The sequence below is a fragment of the Chiloscyllium punctatum genome, chromosome 16 (assembly GCF_047496795.1).
Source record: "Chiloscyllium punctatum isolate Juve2018m chromosome 16, sChiPun1.3, whole genome shotgun sequence".
In the NCBI taxonomy this organism is placed as follows: Eukaryota; Metazoa; Chordata; class Chondrichthyes; order Orectolobiformes; family Hemiscylliidae; genus Chiloscyllium; species Chiloscyllium punctatum.
In genome coordinates, this window is record NC_092754.1 from 18,085,593 (window position 1) to 18,105,445 (window position 19,853).

General features: G+C 40.3%; 1 protein-coding gene across 1 annotated transcript; it reads left to right on the plus strand.

Annotated features, from left to right (window-relative positions):
• Nucleotides 1-1,425: 1,425 nt before the first annotated feature.
• icmt (isoprenylcysteine carboxyl methyltransferase) lies at nt 1,426-17,579 on the plus strand. Its single transcript, XM_072586333.1, has 5 exons — nt 1,426-1,626; nt 7,103-7,191; nt 7,673-7,842; nt 13,338-13,555; nt 16,233-17,579. The coding sequence occupies exons 1-5, from the start codon at nt 1,438-1,440 to the stop codon at nt 16,413-16,415; spliced, it is 849 nt and encodes a 282-aa protein (XP_072442434.1). The 5' UTR covers nt 1,426-1,437; the 3' UTR covers nt 16,416-17,579.
• Nucleotides 17,580-19,853: the final 2,274 nt, after the last annotated feature.

The following is a 19,853-nucleotide window of genomic DNA, read 5'->3' on the forward strand; positions in this document are numbered from 1 at the left end:
TACCCACCACAGGGAAACGACCTTTTCTAGTTACCCTAGTTATAAAATCAGCCTCCGACACTCCAGGGAAAACATCCCCAGCCTATTCAGCCTCTCCCCACAGCTGAAATCCTCCAACCCTGGCAACATCCTTGTAAATCTTTTGTGAACCCTTTCAACTTTAACAACATCCTTCCTATAACATGGAGACCAGAATTGCACACAAGATGCCAAAAGTGGTCGAACCAGTGTCCTGTACAGCCGCAATGTGACTTCCCAACTCGGATACTCGAATACTTATATTGGAGTCAAGGTTCAGCTACGTGGAGTAAAACAAATAACTGTGAACGCTGAAAATCTGAAACACAAAAGTTCTGAAGAGATCATACTGCACTCAAACATTAATTCTGCTTTCTGGCCACAGATGCTGCCAGACTTGCTGAATTTCTCCAGAAATATCTGTTTTTGTGAGTTTCAGCTAAATGGAACTGATCTCAGCCCCAGACTCAGTTTACTTCGGGTTCTACATCAAAGCGTTGCTGTTAAGATTCTGAGCAGTACCATTGCAGTGCAAACCCTATGTCTCACATTATAACAGACACCTGCCCCAACCGAAAGGAAGAACTAACATAGACTATGGTTCTTCAATCAGACAGAATTATGTCCATCGTCTAACAGTCTTTAATTATGCCAACCTATTTAGAAAGGTAAAAGCTACATATGCAAACTAGCCTCTTCTCAATAATTTTACCAATTATATTAAAATATGCCTCTTTATGTGAATGAGCAGACACGATTCACCAAACTGCATAAAGGCTTGCATTTTGATAATATTTTAAGCTTAATACTTCTCAAAAGTCTTTGTAAACATCAGTAAATATTCCTGAAGCGAAGTTATTTTTACTATTGGAAATGTGATAACCAATTTGTCCATAAATATTGGCTATGATATCAGGGAGAACTCATTAATTCCCTATTCATTTAAAAAAAGAATGCATGGGACCTGCTACATCATTCGAAGAGGAAAATCAGAGTCTCATGCAAAAGTCACCTCCCGTCTGAATGATATGCTCGAATCAATTATCTGAAATGTCAGTGTTGCCAGCTGGGTCACAGCTAACAGTTAAACCGATAAAATGTTGGGTTTTATGTTCTGCATAGTGCCTTTCTCATTGAGGATGTTAACTGATTTATCCTTAGTGCAGTATTTCCCTATTTTCTAAGTATTGCACAATACAGGATTATCAGTAACCAGCGTTACAGAGTTGTCAGTACCCAGTATACACTATTGAACTGTCAATGCAAATTGTTTACTACAGGATTGTCAATGCTCAACATTGAGCTCATTGCAGGATTATCCCCATTCAGAGCTCGCCGCCAGGCGAATCTCGCGATGTTTCTGGTGCCGGATGAAGTCTCGCGGACCTTGGTGCGAGTTCTCGCGAGACTGTCGGGGAGATGGCGGGTGGCCGCCTGGTACCTGAGGGTCGCGTGAGTGCCGGCTGCTTCGCGCTCGGGGTGTCAGTCACTTTGGTGCCGGGGCTGAGTGGCACCCAGTCTGGCTTCATCACCCGCGTACTGCTCGCGATCTACCTGGCCTTCATTAACGTCTTGTTACTGCTGTTATACCGGGGGCTCCATTACCAGGTAACAAGGGGCGGGAGGGGAGGGGATCTCTGCTCTTTACACATGTTAGTCACTGCTAAAGCTGACCGAGTCGTTTCGGGCGGTAACAAGGGGAAGCTCGGGCGCTGCCCTCTAACCGTCCCGAGACGGAGTCAGCTGTGATGGCTCCTGCAGTTGAATAACATGCTCGTTCTGCGCCTTTACCTTGGGTAACAGAAATTGCTGGAAAAAACTCAACAGGTCTGGGCACCAGCTGTGGAGAGAAATCAGTTAACACTTCGGGTCACTTCAGAACTGTTCCACTTTTTGTTTCTGATTTCCAGCATCCGCAGTTCTTTCGGGGGTTATTTTTTTGTTTCTCCTTGGAATGTTATTTCATTTTAACCATATGTGTTCGCAATAAGAAGCAGAAATATTGAGTTCAGAATCCGAAACGTCAGGAGCTCAGTAAATTTCGCTGAGCTACTGCTCTACCAATTGGGCAATAAACTGTCCCTGCTTTTTTGCTACTTTTTTCCGTACAGTGCCAAGAGATTTTAAGATCCGTGGTAAATAATTTTCAATTTAATGTCTTCACTACAAAGATTTGCAAATCAATTTAGTAACTTTGCATTTGTAAAACTCAAAGAGAAAACTCCATCAGATTTTTTTTGTGAACTTTTATCAACTAGTACTTGATACCAAGTCTCATGAGAAATTACTGTAGCTGAATAAAATATAGTCTCAAAGGTTTTAATGTATTTGGAAAAGCTAGGACTGATTAGGGATAGTCAACATGGCTTTGTGGGAAATCGTGTCTCACTAATTTGAGTTTTTTTGAAGAAGTAACAGAGGATTGATGAGGGCAGAGTGGTGGACGTGATCTATATGGACTTCAGTAAGGCGTTTGACAAGGTTCCTCATGGTAGACTGGTTAGCAAGGTTAGATCGCATGGAATACAGGGAGAGCTAGCCATTTGGATAAAGGAGTGGCTTGAAGGTTGGAGACATAAGATGGTAGTGAAGGGTTGCCTTTCAGACTGGAGGTCTGTGACCAGTGGAGTGTCACAAGGGTTGGTGCTGGGTCCACTACTTTTTGTCATTTATATAAACGATTTGGATGTGAGCACAAGAGGTATAGTTAGTAAATTTGCAGATGACACCAAAATTGGAGGTGTAGTGGACAGCAAAAAAAGTTACCTCAGAGTAAAATGGGATATTGATCAGATGGACCAATGGACCGAAGAATGGCACATGGAATTTAATTTAGATAAATGTGAGGTGCTACATTTTGGAAAGGCAAATCAGAACATGACTTATGCACTTAATGGCAGGGTCTTGGTGAGTGTTGCTGAACAAAGAGACCTTGGAGTGCAGGTTCACGTCTCCTTAAAAGTGGAGTCTCAGGTAGACAAAATAGTGAAGATAGTATGCTTTCTTTTATTGGTCAGAGCATCAACTGTAGCAATTGGAAGGTCATGTTGCAGCTGTACAGGACATTGGTTAGGCCATTTTTGGGATTTTGTGTAATTCTGGTCGCCTTCCTATCGGAAGAACGGTGTGAAACTTGAAAGGGTTCAGAAAAGATTTCCAAGGATGTTGCCAGGGTTGCAGGGTTTGACCGTTAGGTAGAGGTTGAATAGGCTGGGGCTGTTTTCCCTGGACTGTTGGAGGTTGAGGGGTGACCTTATTGAAGTTTATAAAATCATGAGGGGCATGGATAAGATAAATAGACAAGGTATTTTCCCTGGGGTGGGGGAGTCCAGAACTAGAGGGCATAAGTTTATGGTGAGAGGGGAAAAATTTAAAAGGGACCTAAGGGGCATGCAGAGGGTGGTGTGTGTATGAAATGAACTGCTAGAGGAAGTGGTGGAGGCTGGTATAACTACAACATTTAAAAAGGCATCTGGATGGGTATATGATAAGGAAGGGTTTAGAGGGACTGGACCAAGTGCTAGCAAATGGCACTGGATTAGTTTAGGCTACCTGATCGGCATGGATGAGTTGGACTGAAGGGGACTGTTTCCGTGCTGTACATCTCTATAACTGTATTCCAGCACATAAGATGACTATTCAGCCCTTTGTGTGCACTCTGGGCTATAAAGATCTGACTAATTCCATTTTCCAGCTCTAGACTCATGGGTCTCGAGGCTGTGGAGCTGCAAGTGAATATCTAAATTGTGCTTAAATACTGTGAGACTTTGACTCAATCATTCTTTCAGATAATGAATTCCAGATTCTCACCACTCTAAGTGAAAAATGCCCCATTACTCTCCTCCTATTATCCTTTCTACCATAAACCTATGCATCCTGGTTTTGAATCCTTCATTAATGGAAAAAAATGCCTATTTATACCCTCATAATATTTTATATCTATCATGTCCCCTCTCAACTATCGCTGGGCCAAGGAAACCAACTACAGCCTATCAGATCTTTTCCTCAGCTCAGACTGTAGCCTAAACAACACTGATGAATCTCCTCTACATCCTCAAGTGCAGTCACATCCTTCCTATTATGTGGTGACAGAACTCAGCGGTGAAAGAGATACATTTTAAGTGTCTTAAACAAGAGCTGAGAAGGCTCAGGCAACAGCATTCTGTGAATTTAAACTGATGCAGGAATTAGTGATTGAGAGGTGATTAAATTGAACTCTCCTTTTTAAAATTCTATCCAAGATGCTCGCGCTGCAGTTGGAAAAGGTCCTGCCTCATATTTATAAAAGAAGATCAGACTGGTTTTATCAAGGGCCATAGCTCCTCCCATAATATCATGAGGGTATTGAACATAGTGCAGGTATGCCAGCAAAGATTGATCCCAGGATTAGTGGTGTCCCTCGACGCAGAGAAGGCATTTGATCGGATAGAATGGCCAAATCTGTTTGGCGTATTGGAGCGCTTTGGTATGGGAGGGGATCCTTTGCCAGATGGGTGGCAGTAATGTATAATGATCCTACAGTGGCAGTCATTACAAATGGTGTTAAGTCAGATAACTTTAACATTGGGAGAGGTAGTTGATAGGGGTGTCCTCTCTCACCGCTATTATTCACCTTGGCAGTTAAGCCGTTAGCTGAGGCTATCATGAGGGATCCTGAAATAGTGGTGCCAAGGGTGGGAATGGGGGAGCATAAGGTCACCTTGTATGCTGACGACATCTTCTTGTTCTTGGCCAATCCGGAGAAGTCTGTTCCTCGACTGATTCAAACAGTTAATTTATTTGGGTATATCTCTGATCACAGGATCAACTTTACAAAATCGGAAGCCATGTCAGTTGGGGGATTAGCGGAGGTGTCTAATCCAAAGGATGGAATGCAGTTCCTGTTTAGATGGTTGCCAAAAGGATTTTTTGGTAATTTTTATTACCCCTTCCTTCCACCAGCTGTATAAAGCTAACTATGTATAACTATTGGAGAGGATAAAACAGGATTTGTAGCTGTGGGAGGGGTTACAGTTATCATGGTTGGGCAAAAAACCCTGATTAAAATGAATGTTCTTCCCTGCCTGTTGAACCCCATGAGAATGCTCCCATTGCTGCTACGCAGACGAGTGTTAACTGAGGCTCTGTGGTTGGCTAGGGTCCTTCATTTGGTGCCACAGGCACCCCCTAATTAAATTCACTAAATTGCAGCTTTCGCAGCATAAGGGAGGGATGGATCTTCCGGATTTGAAGAAATATCAAATAAACACGCTGTTAGTATATGTTGGTGACTGGGTACGGGGGAATTCGGAATTGATTTGGCTTGACATTGAAGCCTTGCAGTCGAGATGCCCTCTAGTTAATTTATTATTTATGGATAAGATCAGGGTGTCCCAAATGTAAGATTAATATAGGCAGTCTCTCACACTGCTACTCGTCCTGTTGTGAGATCCAGAGATACTGCAGTGCTATTATAGTAAGGTGGCTAAAAGACATCCTGGTAATTGAAATTAACGTGGATCTGGTATTTCTTCTTCTGGGGTTGCCAAATTTGCCCTCTTTGGGGGAACACAGGAAGAGATTGTGTAACATTCTTACCCACTGTGCAAGGAAGAACATTCTAGCGAATTGGGCATCGGAAAATCCAACATGTCTTATAGGGTGACGTTGGCTGGTGATGGAGCATCTTCCCCAAGATGACCTCACAAATATGGTGCACCACAAAACAGAGCTGTTTTACAACTGCTTTTTAAATTATATTGATGCAGACTTATCAGCAATATTTATTAGGGCCATGGTATAGCCATGGGAATCAGTATAGGTGCCCTTGGGGCCCTGGGAAGGGGAGGCTGGGGCAAAAAAGAATACGGGTACTGTAACTGGTACTCCCAAGTATGGAGCCTCAATGGAGGTGTGATGAGTGCCCAATTGCTTCTTATCTCAATTCATTCAAACCTCTGGGCAATTATAGGTGGGCAATAAATGCTGGTCTAGCCATGACCCCCTCATCCTGTGAATGAATTTTTAAAAAACCTGAATCAAAGAGTCAACTGGCTTATTCCTGCTCCTCTTTGCTATGTTTCTACGTCACTGCTGAGGAAATCACTTACACTTAACATATCTGATTTATCTAGTTTTTTAAAATTAAAACAGATTTAAATTAAATTAATTACATTCATGTTTTGAAGGAGTCCTGTGAATGTTATCTGAATTCTTTTCCCAATTCTCTCTTTACTTTTTCCCAATCCCAATCAGTTAATCAAATGAATGGTTATTATTATTTTATTGTTCCAAACTGACCAATGCCAGCCTCTATTTCCCTCTAATAGAGCGACTGTAGTCCAAACCTATCAATGCAACAATCTGTTTTTCAAATCTTTGCTGTCTGAAGATAATTTCTACACACATTAATCTGCTCAACATCCAGTATTCCAACTTTAGTAAAGTTCACATCTGTTAATTTCCCCATTGTCCATTACCCATTTCATTGACTGCAATCCTGTTCAGATTATCTTAACTGTATCCCATCTTAACTGTCTCCCATCTTCCCCAGGGCTGATGTAAGTGCCTCATGGATTGGAAATTGTGCCTGACTTCACTAATTAGTCACGTATTGAGGTCACTAATCTTCCTATTCCAGCACACAGTTGGAGAACATAACCTGATTACAAATCTTAAGTCCTGCTTCTGAATTGCTTGGTAATCTTTTAAAATACCTTTTGCAGAATTACATATTTTTCCTTCTCATGTTGTCAGCTTCCACTGTTTGTGGAGAATGCTACTACTTCTCCCTTTCCATAATTTTCTGTTATACTGAAATAAAATTTTATCTTGGAGTCGGGAGGTAATAAATTTTACTCCCACCACCCTCTCTGACCACAATCATTTTACTCAGGCTGGTTGAAATAATTCGGGTAAGGCAGTTGAATCAGATTTGTGGATGAACACGTTGAGGGTGAATTTGGTAAATTGGAGGATTAATGGGTCACATCATTTTTCTCAGTTGAAGCTGAAACTGTACTACTTGTTACAGCTTTGCTTGAGTTCTTATTGAGTTGAGGTTACTCCTCAAATGTATTTCCTGACTTTTAATCTCTGCCCCTAGGTTGCAGTGAGGGCTTGTTTCCTCGGCTTTGTTTGTGGCTGTGGTTTGTTACTGAGCTTTGGAGGATCATCATGGCAGCACTTTGGCTGGTAAGTTGTCTGTAGAAGTAAACTTCATTTGCCACCTCATGTTTGAAAATTTTGCTCACTGGTTTAAAAGTTGATTTGTAATATTGATGTGATCCATCTAAAGCATTTTATCCTGTTATACTATATATGGGTCATGAGCATCAATTGAAAGGAATGCTATGGAAGATTCATTCATATATATTCTTTAAAGAGAAGTATGAATGTGACTAAAGATTTTCAAGCTGTTTCCAAAGATCTCTCCCAGTACTTAACCATCTGTTTAGAAAATGGAAGCAATTCACTAAAACAGAGTGATTTTCCTACAAATATAGATTATAGAATGCAACACTGGAAGGGTAATTACAGTCTCAGCACTTTCCCCATCCAACTGTTAATGTTCAGAACTGTACTGTCTGTGATGACCGTTTTCTGTTTAATAGTTGGCATAAAAAACTCATGAGTTTCACAGTAATGTTGCAATTTTCTGTTTATTCTTTGACAGGTACTTGTGCTCTCTGAGTTTTTTTCACTATTCAGAATATCTGGTGACTGCAGTTATCAATCCCAAGTCTCTCTCTCTGGATTCCTTCCTGTTAAATCATAGCATGGCATACACACTTGCAGCTATGTCATCCTGGGTGGAATTCACAATCGAGAAACTTCTCTTTCCAGGTGTGTGAACAATTATGACATTGTTTTCTTCTGTGATCTATAGAGTGTAGTGCTTTATTTGAGGAGTGGTGCTGAGTACATAATTTTTCTGCACATCGTAGATCTAGTGTGGCTCATTATATGGACCCAGATCTATTTTCTGGTGTGGTGTGTTGTCGTAAAATCACTGTATCACAGTTTTATTCAGTTATGACACTAAGCGTTAAACATTTGACTGTGCAGACCACAAAACAGCCGTGTCCAAGTGTGACATTTGCATGAGGACAGTGACCCCTAGGTAGTAATTGAGCATTGTATATTCTTATGCATTTGTTAACCAGGAAACGAGTATTATTTTTTGTATTATTCCAATTGTTAGCTCAAGGGAGATTAGCTAACTCCTGAAGGAGAAATTCAACCTGAAGCATTCCTTTTTCTGTAGATCAGGTCAATGTAATTGACCGTATTTTTGTAGAGTTGGTCAGGATCAAGAGCAATATTGCAACTCTCATTGATGTAAAGCTCATAATGACTCTTCATTCACAGGAACTTGAGTGCATAATAGGAAGAGTTAGAATGATTACAGCACAGAAAGAGACTGTTTGTCTATTCATTATGTTCTGGCTCTCTTCATAAGAAATGTGTTTTTTGAAGAAGGAACAAAGAGGATTGATGAGGGCAGAGCGGTAGATGTGATCTATTTGGACTTCATTAAGGCATTCGACAAGGGTCCCCACGGGAGACAGTTGAGCAAGGTTAGATCTGATGGAATACAAAGGGAACTAGCCATTCGGATACAGAACTGGCTCAAAGGTAGAAGACCTTTGAGGTGGTGGTGGAGGGTTGTTTTTTTAGATTGGAGGCTTGTGACCAGTGGAGTGCCACAAGGATCGGTGCTGGGTCCTCTACTTTCTATCATTTATATAAATTATTTGGATGTGAATATAAGAGGTATAGTTAGTAAGTTTGCAGATGACAACAAAATTGGAGGTGTAGTGGTCAGCGAAGAAGGTTACCTCAGATTACAACAGGATCTTAATCAAATAGGCCAATGGCTGAACAGTGGCAAGTGGAGTTTAATTCAGATAAACGCGAGGTGCTTCATTTTGAGAAAGCAAATCTTAGCAGGACTTATACACTTTATGGTAAGGTCCAAGGGAGTGTTGCTGAACAAAGAGACCTTGGAGTGCAGGTTCATAGCTCCTTGAAAGTGGAGCCGCAATTAGATAGGATAGTGAAGGTGGTATGTGCTTTCCTTTATTGGTCAGAGTATTGAGTACAGGAGTTGGGAGGTCATGCTGCGGCTGTACAGGGCATTGGTTAGGCCACTATTGGAATATTGCGTGCACGTCTGGTCTCCTTCCTATCAGAAGGATGTTGTGAAACTTGAAAGGGTTCAGAAAAGATTTACAAGGATGTTGCCAGGATTGGACGATTTGAGCTATAGGGAGAGGCTGAACAGGCTGGGGCTGTTTTTCCTGGAGCATCTGAGGCTGAGGGGTGAGCTTATAGGGGTTTACAAAATTGAGGGGCATGGATAGGGTAAATAGACAGAGTCCTTTCCCTGGGGTCGGGGAGTCCAGAACTAGAGGGCATAGGTTTAGAGTGAGAGGGGAAAAATATTAAAGAGACCTTAGGGGCAGCGTTTTCACACAGAGGATGGTACGTGTATGGAATGAGCTGCCAGAGGAAGTGGTGGATGCAGGTACAATTGCAACATTTAAAAGGCATTTGGGTGGGTATACAAATAAGAAGGGTTTGGAGGAATATGGGCCAGGTGCTGGCAGGTGGGACTAGACTGGATTGGGATATCTGGTCAGTGTGGATGGATTGGACCAAAAGGTCTGTTTCCATGCTGTACATCTCTGACTCTTATCACTCGTGGGACGTGGGTGTCACTGGCTGGCCAGCATTTATTGCTTGTCCAGAGTTGCACTGCCCTTGTCCTTCTAGATGAAAGTGGTTGTGTGTTTGGCAGGAACTGACTAAGGACTTTTGGTAAATTTCTGCAGTGCTGCTTCTACTTAGTATAGGTGATGGAGGGAGTGGATCTCTGTGGGTGTGGCGCTGATCGACTTGGATGCTTTGTCCTGGATGGTGTTAAGCTTCTTGAGCATTGTTAAAACTGCAACCATCCAGGCAAATGGGGATTATTTCATCACACTCCTGATTCGTACCTTGTACACTGTTGATGCAACACCTCCAGTTTCTGGGCAGTGGTATCCGCCACAAAGTTTATAGTGAGGAATTCAGTGACGGTAATGTTGTGGACCAGCCAAATCCCCTCAAATATATTAAGCTAACAGCCTAGACCCCAACTTTTGCATATTTTTAAGGGCAAGTGTAAGGCTTTATGCTTGGGACACAATTTGATTGGTCAGGCCTGAAGCAAAACACTTTGTATTTTAACAATAGTGTAAAAATACAGACAAAATAAGAATTTTAAAAATCAGCTTAACTGTAACTCTATTGAAATACTTAACAAGATTATATATATTATATATTAACCACCACTAATTGATGTTCCAAGATAGTAACATCCCACAAACACACCCTTGGCAGAGGCAAATTCTGTAAAATTGTCTCACATGCAATGTTTCCCCAGTCCCGAAGGAAGGAATATCAAGAAAAAACTGTCTGTGTAAGAGAGAACTCGGGCATTTCACTGTAGCAGGAGAGATTTATAGCAGCTTCCAAATGCCAACAGCTCCTGAAAGTTAAATTAAAATCCTGGTTCTGTGGGAGCTTGACCCCACCCCCTTCATATTGCTTCTATTATTCCAATTTTTAAAAAGCCAACACTAGCTGGGCTCCAAGTTTTCAACACTTGCTTTCAAAAGATAATGACAGACAAATCCTTCTTAAAGGCACATCTCGTAACAATAACCCCATTGAATGTCAAGGGACAATGGTTAGATTGTCTCTTATTAGAGATGATCATTGCTTGGTATTTGTGTGGCTCAAGTGTTATTTACCACTTGTCAAACAAAGTCTGGATATTGACCAGATCTTGTTGCTTTTGAGTATGGACTGCTTCAGCATCCGAAGAGTCGCAAATGGTGCTGAACATTGTGCAATCATCAGTGAACATCTCCACTTCTGACCTTATGATGTCGGGAAGGTTATTGGTGGAGCAACCAAAGATGGTGGAGCCTTGCTGAGAAACTCATGCAAAGATGTCCTGGAGCTAAGATGACTGACTACCACCAACAACTATTTTCCTATATGCCAGATATGACAGCAACCATTGGAGAGTTTGCCCCCGATACACATTGATTCCTGGGTGCCATACTCAATTGAATATGGTCTTGATGTGAACGGCTATCATTCTCACCTCAACGTTGGATTTTAGCCATTTTGTCCATTTTTGAACCAAGGCTGTAATAAGGTCAGGAGCTGAGTGGCCTAACTGCTTGTTTTTTTGTTTGGAGCATTGTCTACCAGTATTAATTGCCCAGAAAGCAGTTAAGTGGCAACCACATTGCTGTGTGTGGCATTTTCCTTCCCTAAAGGACGTTAGTGAACCAGATGATTTTTTTCATCAATCAACAATGGATTCATGGTCATCATGAGCCTCCTTATTCTAGATGTTAGTCTAGTGATAATACCATTAGGCCATCGTCTCCCTTGCTATCTTAACTGCTTCCTCCAACTTTTGTTCAACTTGGAGGAATCTAACTGGCCCAACTCCAAATCCCTTTCTGTATAGCCTTCCAATATTATTTTTTACCTTCAAGTACTCAGTATTAAATCTGCCTCCACACTGTCAGATAGCATATTTCAGTTCATAATCGCTTGTTATGTGTAAAAAGCTTTCCTCATCTCATTTGGCTCTTTTGCCATCTGATTAATATTGGTGTCCTCTTGAGGTTTCTGCCAGTGGGAACACTTTCTGTCTATCTCCACTATCCAGACCACTCAAGGTTTTGAACATCTCTCTCAAATTTCAATCTTCTCTGCTCTAAGGTCCACAATCCCAGCATGTCTAATCCATTTGGAACCATTCTTGCACATTTTCTCTGCACACTCCTGAAAGAGTTCATATCCTTGTTAAAGTATCGTGCACAGAATAGGCCACAATTTGCAAATTCAGGCCAAAACAGTATTTTGTCAAAGGTCATCATTACTTTTCTGCTTTTGTACTCTAAGACACTATTCCGAGATTCTATATGTGTTTTTAACCATTTCTCAACCTGCTCTGTGAATATAGATAATTTGTGCAAATGAAGTCTCTGGTCCCTCTGCTCCCTCACTCACTTTAGAATTGTATCTATTGGCTTATCTTGCCCTTCACCTTTCTTCTTACCAATTATTCATCCTGCAGTTCATCTGTCAAGTGTTGGTCCATTCCATCAGCCTGTCTTGCCTCTTGAAAAGTATTACCATCTTCCTCGCTGTTCGCTGCACTTCCATGTTTTGTATCATCTGCAAACTTTGAAGTTGTCCCATGTACCCTGTATCTCCAGGTCCAAGTCATTAATATAGATCACGAAAAGCAGTAGTCTTGGTACTGGTCCCTGGTGAACGACACTGTAAACTTCATCCAGTTTGAAAAACAAGCATTCAGCACTACTACTTCCTGTTGTGATGAAAGGTGTGTGATTTATATATAAAGTATGACTTTTAATAATGAAACACTGAGGCATTAGCTTGTTTTTAATTGAGAATAGTTGAGGATTGATTTTAGCTTAGAAAATCCCAGAGATTGGAAAGCTTTTAGGGTAGTGTTTGGAGAGACCTGACTCAGGTCAGGAGCAAATATCATATCCCTCTTAGAAAAGAGTGTACGACAGTGCAGGGAAACTCTGGTACCTCGCCAAAAATGTGAAACTTCCACAACAGGAATGTCTAGTAATAAAAGACTGAAAACAAATTAAAATACTGCATGTTTGTGTGAGAAAACTTCATGGTTCAGAGAACAGAATTAGGGAGAAACAGTTAAGTTAAACCTAAAGTAGGAGTAAATTACTGCAGATGCTGGAACCTGTACTGAAAACAAAAAGTGCTGGAAATCGCAATGGGTCTGGCATTATCCATGGAGAGAGAGCAAGCTGAGTAGATGACTCATCTTCAGAGCTGTTAAAGCTAAAATTTGATATGAAATGCTAATTTCTCTGGAATTGAATATCTGTAAAGTAATGGTGTTGGGGAGTAGATGAGATTTTGTTTTCCTTAATGTTTTACATCTTGCAAACAGTGTTCTATATTTAGATAGCCTTGCTTTGCTTTTGTTTCAGTTTTTGTCATAAACTTGTTTTATTTTTAAATAAAATGTACAGTCTTGTGCTTGTTTCAGTGAATGACCACCAGATTAAATTGAAAGATTGAAGCCAGATTTTATTCTGGGGTCTTATTTATTCAGTGGTAAAATTACCTGGGAACATAACATTGTATTTTAGCCGATTTCTATCAATTCTGCCATTGTCCCCTATATTCCATCAAATTTGTTGACTGACAAGCATTTTCATTTTATTTTAATGATTGAAAAAAAACCATTTTTTCCTCTTCACTTGCAGGTCTGAAACAGATTACGTGGCTCAGTTTCTTGGGTTTGCTGATGGTTCTCATTGGCGAATCTCTGCGTAAGGCTGCCATGCTAACAGCTGGGTCAAATTTCAATCATATTGTACAGAATGAGAAGGCTGAAAGCCACCGGCTTGTCACCAATGGCGTCTACTCTTGGTCGAGGCATCCTTCCTACGTGGGCTGGTTCTACTGGAGTATTGGCACTCAGGTAGGTTCACCATTGGTTTCTGCATGTTCGTTGTGCCTTTTGGAATAGGAATGTGCTACTTTGAGCTGAAAAGTGGACCAACATTTTCTGCTACCAGTGTTGAAGTTTCTTCCTGTTTCTTATGGCCTTATGGCAATAGCACAGAAAAAAGCCATTTTTACTGGCGGTCATAAGAAGTAATTCACTATGACACCCCAAAACCTTGCACATTTCTGCTCTTCAGATATTTAGAATATTTAAAAAATGTTTAAACATTTACAGTACAGAAGGAGGCCATTGTGCTCATTGGGTCTGTGCACACTCAAAAAGAACTATTGAAGTCAGTCCGCTTTTTCACCAATATCCCGAATACAGAAATTCAGGTGTGTATCCAAACGCTTTTTCTGCCTCTACTACTACTGCCTCTACTAGTCTTTTAGGCAGTGAGTTCCAGATCCCTGCCATTCTCTGGGTTAAAAAAAAATCCCTCATCTCTCCTCTAATCTTTGTGCTTTAAACAGATGCTTCACTGTCAATGAACCCTCTGCTAAGGGAGATTAGTCCTTTCCATTTACTCTGTCTCGTTCCCTCACAAATCTGTACACCTCAGTCAAATCTGCCCTCAGCCTATCTCTTACCAGAGTTATGAAGATGCTTTTTTTTTTGAGGATTCATGTTTAAAAGATTGTAGATAATGGTTCATTTGAAAAGATTGAGGAGGTATGTCGATTTCTGTTTAAAAGGGGTCACTAAAAGGACACATTGAGATATTTTAAAAACAAACTTGAAGTCATTTGACTAACTTACTGGACTTATTTACTGGGTAAATGCCTGGATTTAGGGCTGTCAGGATTAAGTCTTTGGTTTGGGTATTATTTGGAGTTTCATTTGTGTTAGCCTGCTGAGAAAGAGAAAATAGTCAGCTCATCCACTGCCTTGCAGAAAAACCCTTTTCAGGGTCCAGTGTGGTAACTAAACACTCCTGAAAAGTCTCTGTAGGGACTCTCCTTGATGTTTCCTGAACAAACTCTATCTGCAAAGTGACAACTGCTTGTGTTTTTTTTTGACAGGCATTTAGATATGTCAGGATATTGGTTAAAGCCATCATGAACATTTTGTATCTTACCCTTTTTCTTTCAAGAACTAATTATTATTTGGCCAAGTCTTCTTTCTTTAATTTGATGCAGAAAAAAATCTTTATTTCCTTTCCATTACCTGTGTCTAAGTCTGCGTTTGTGTTGAGTTACTTAGAAGGGTGGATAAAGAGTGGAGCTGGTCAAGCAGCATCAGAGGAGAAGTCCAAAGCTGTGCAGGTTAGGTGCATTAGTCAGGAGTAAAATGGACAGGAATGGGTTTGGGTGGGATACTCTTGGGAGGGTCGGTGTGGACTTGTTGGGCTGAAGGGCCTGTTTCCACACTGTAGGGATTCTACTCCATAAAAAGAGTTGCTGAAAAACTCCAGCATCTGCAGTTATCACTAACTTGGAAAGTGACGCCCCTTCTCCTTTGCTGCTTGACCTGCTGTGCTTTTTCCAGCTCCACTCTTTATTTACTCTGACTCTCCAGCATCTACAGTTCTCACTATCTCCAAGTTATTTAGAAGGATAAACACTTACACTTTCATATTTCAAACTGTTAACGATTTGCATATTTACCAAATAAGTTCTGTTTCCCCAATAAATCAACAATTTAGAAACATAGAATCCCAACAGTGTGGTACGAGGCAATTCTGCCCATCAAGTCCTGCCCTGACTGTCGAAGAGTATCCCACCCAGTCCCACCTCTACCTTTTCCTGTAAACCTGCATTCACCATGGTCAATCTACCTAGCCCACATATCCCTAGATACAACAGGGCAATCTAGCATGGCATACTCCACACAAACAGTCACTCAAGGCTGGAATCAAACCTGGGTACCTGATGTACTAAGCCACCATTTGCCCAGTTTGTTTATTAAAGAAACCTGGTTAGTTTTTTTAATTCTAAACGTAATATAGGTAAAGTATGTATTGGTCAATATTGGTAACTGGGTAAAGTATTTAAATTTATAATATCAGTGGGACTAGAGGTGGACAATGCATGTTCCAACTTCAGTCATATCACAGGGGAACAACCGCAGCCTGTCTAATTTTTCCTCAAAGCTGCAATTTTCTAGTCCTGGAAACATTTTTGTTTAAGGCATAGGAAAACAAACAAAATTATTCTTTGTCTTCCAATTGATAATGTGTTGGGAGATCTTGTCAGCCATTATCATATTGAATGGCGGATCAGACATGAAGGGTCAAATGGCCTACTCCTCCTATATTCTATGTCATGTGTCTCAGTGTTACATGTGGAGCCCTGATGCTGATCTGAAAGTCCCCTGAAAGATTAGGTTTGAGGATCTGGAACGGTTCTCATATCAAATGGAAAGGGCCTCTAACGGTCTGGATTCATATGACTGGTTTATTTCTTATGATTAGCACGTTATATAAGGTGTGGAGGTTTGGACAAACCAGTGAGGGTTTCTTGCTCTGTAAATGCGTCCTTGACGAGGAACTCTGACTGGTACGACATCAGGCACAACCAAATATAGTATGATACAATTAGGATAGAATAATTTTTTCTTCCTTGGTCTGCCACAACATATAGGTGCATCAGAAACGGTAACAGCCTTTTTCCAAATAATGAATCGATTGTTGCCTTTTGTTTCTTTTCAGGTAATTTTGTGTAACCCTATCTGCATTGTAGGATATACGTTGGCTTCATGGCATTTCTTTTGTGAGCGAATCGAGGAAGAGGAGATTACTCTGATTCAGTTTTTTGGCAAAGACTATGAGCAGTACAAGAAGCGGATTCCAACACGGCTTCCCTTCATCAAAGGTGCCAAAATAGATCCATGATGTTCGACGATGTGGGAGAGGGAAATGCACAATCAAACGGACCGTGAATACATGGGCTACCGTTTAATCCTTAGTACCTGAATATTGTTTGATTTCAGCTTTGAAAAGAATTCCACAGCTGTTGCTGTTGAGAATATGTTAGCTAGCTTCTCACTGTTAGAGCAAGGAAGTGGTGCTGCAGGGGACAATGAGTTATGAATGGTGGGAACCAGAAACATTGCGAATTGTAGAGGCCACTTGCTGCAGCTATTGCTATGACAAAGCCATTTGTTATAAACTTGGTACTTCTCATAAAGACTGTTCTTTTTTGACCAAAAAAAGTCCACGGAGGGCTGCTTTATACTGTGTAGGGATGCAGCAGTATTGCAATATACGAACACACTTTATCAGGAAAGTAAATTCCATAATTTACTGTTAACAGGGGATAATCATGATTTGTAGAAAACTGGGTCAGTTGCTTTTTGTTTTATCTGGACCAAAACTTGTTGCATCTTATTTAGGAAGATGCTAAAATTAGTGATATTCTGCATTGAACTTTTTTTAAAAATGACTATCAAGATCAGTTTTCCTCCTCTTTGTTCCAGTTGAAACATACAACCAGGCTGATAACATGCAAGTTTCCAATGCTAAAGGACCTTCGTGAACATATTGCGTGATATTTCTACTAGCTATGGGTCAATTTTTCACAATCTACAACATTTGAGTCGAATTGGCAAATAGACTGCCATTTTCAGTGAAGAGAAGTGAACTGGGAATTGGTGTTATTGGTGTAATCAAGAGTGCCCTTTTGAATGTTTTGCTGAGACATTTTGAATTGTGTAGAGAAAGCTGTATCTAATACGTGCTGTACTGGTCCTGGGAGTATTTGAGGGGGCCATCTATAAGAACCTTTGTTCTATATTTAACCCATATGGTACCTGACCTGATCAACTACTTGATGATTCCAGGTACTTGAAATGAATGTGTCCCATTGCCCAGCACATCCCTCAACTTCATGAGAAAAATGCACACAAATTTCCTCATTCTATTGAGTACAATTTGATTACCTCTGCACTGTTGGAAAGGGAAGGGGAAAGCTTTAATTTACTTAAATATGATAAGTAAAAACTGTAAATGCTGGAATTCTGAAATAAAATGGGTGCTTACCTGAAATATTAAGCAGTCTTTTCTCTCATGCATGCTGAATGATTCACTGTTTTCCACCATTTTCTAGGTTTTTTTTTTGCACATGCCATGCTTGATTCTAAGCCTTGCTTTGAGTTATCATGAGCATGATCAGTACTTATTCCTGTACCTGTGGATTTCATGAAGATATTCATAACAAGGTTTCTCTTGAAATCTGCCAGCAAATATCTTTTCAAATCCAGAAAAAGTGTTGCACCAGATTATCATCTGCCATTATGATGTCCGGTCCTCATCTCAATTTCTCCCCTTTTTCAGGCTGAACAATGTGAAAACAGCTGATTATTGATTAAGATTCCAAAATAATACAAATTTTTCTCCAACATTTTGGACCATCGATAATAGCATTTATATTGTATCTTTCATGTAGAAAAATGCTCCTCTGTTTCATCAAAATGTAATCAGGCAAAAGTGGGTGCCATGTCAAAGGTGATATGAGGGGAGTGGGGTCATCAATAACTTTACTAAAAACTAAGGGGGAGAATAGAGGTATGTAGAAAGAGCAGGGACAAAAGAGGGATTTTTAAAATGTTGGCACAGGCACAATAGATGGAATTGCTTATAATTAATTGCAGATGCTGGAAATTTGGAAATAAAAACAGAAATTGTTGAGAAAATCAGCAGGTCTGGCAGCATCAATGGAGAAAAAGCACAGTTAACATTTTGGGTCCAGCAATCCTTCTTCAGAACGAGGAGACTTGCCTGTTTTCATGCTGGAGGTTTAAATAATTTTGAGAGTGATGTTGAGAGGTTTATGGAGTATGGGCACATCTATCAGCTGATGTGAGGAAGGGAGTGAACAAAAATGATCAGTCTGTTGGAACATTATATGGGGAGAGTTATAGGGGTATGGCAAGTTTTGTATTAATGTCAGGGATATTGTGATTAGCCTGCAGCAATTGTGTTGTACTGTTAACATAGTCACTGCCATCTGTAATAATCATGCCAAGGAGTAGAGGTAGACAAAGAGTGGATCTCAAGACTTTGCTGAAGACCCAGTGACAATATTGATGTAGGTCAACATATACAATTATGCATCAGAAAGTTACACATTTGCAGAGGTATCCTATTGTATATTAATATTCTGACATGCTTGTTTTATGAATGTCATTTCAATTGCTGCATAAGCTACTGTTAATGGCTATTATTAATGCAGCTTTGGATCAATATGTCAGAGACTGGATTCCTTGTTCTTAATGAGTAAATTGACTTTTTAGAGATGACAAATGTACTGTAATAGTTTTCTTCAGAGCTGCTGGTTTGGTGTTGGGGGAGTATTTAGAGTTCCTCTGGTTGCAGTGTTTTGATTTCCCCAAATGAAATTGTGCTTGAATGGATGTTAACTGTAAATGAGCTTGTTAGTGCTCGCTAGCATAGGCTCCATTATAAAGGGCTGTTGTGGGACAGTAACCGTTTCTCTACCACTGAGTTAGGAGGCCTTGATTCAAGTCCTCCTGCTCCAGAGGTGTGTAATAACATCGCTGAACAGGTTGATTAGGAAAATACCTAGGATACAGGCTGGCTACTTGGAGTATGGTAACAAGGTGCACTGATACCAATTGACTAGTGCCTTACTTAGCACTGCATGTCCAGAAAAGGAGTTAAAGGTTTTGGGAACATTCTTAACAGACTAATGCAACTTTTGATATATTAAAATCTGTACTGTCACATTGTTCCATTACCTCCTTTTGCTTTATAATGACTGCTGTCTTTGCCCAATACTGTGATTTGTAGAATCACAGAGTAAGACCATTATGTCTGTATGAAATATGATTTTACTAGCTATGGCATATTATAGGTTACTGTGACTTTCCTGCATTGTACAAATTTGAACAGAAATAATACTAATCTTATTTGTCGATCAAAACTTTTAAATATACATTTATGGATGGATGCTTAAAGGCAGAACCTACAGGTGCTGCGCTTACTGTGGCAAGTGATTAACAGTTAATGTGCAAGCTCTTTGGAAGAGATGATGATGGGTGAGGAGGTATAGAATCGTCATCCAGTCTATAATTTTTTCTAAGGTATAATTCAGGATATTTACCTTTTTTGTGAGCACTGCTCATCAATTCGTCAGATATGCAGCTGATAACGGGAGTAGAGATTCCCGGCAACGAAATCCCTTAGAGGCAATCCAATACTAGAGAACAATTCCATTCAGACCATGGAATCTGAGCCTAATTATACTCCTACTCAAAACCACACACAATGGCTAATGACCTTTCCATTTTAAAGGCTAAATAAACAAAGAAT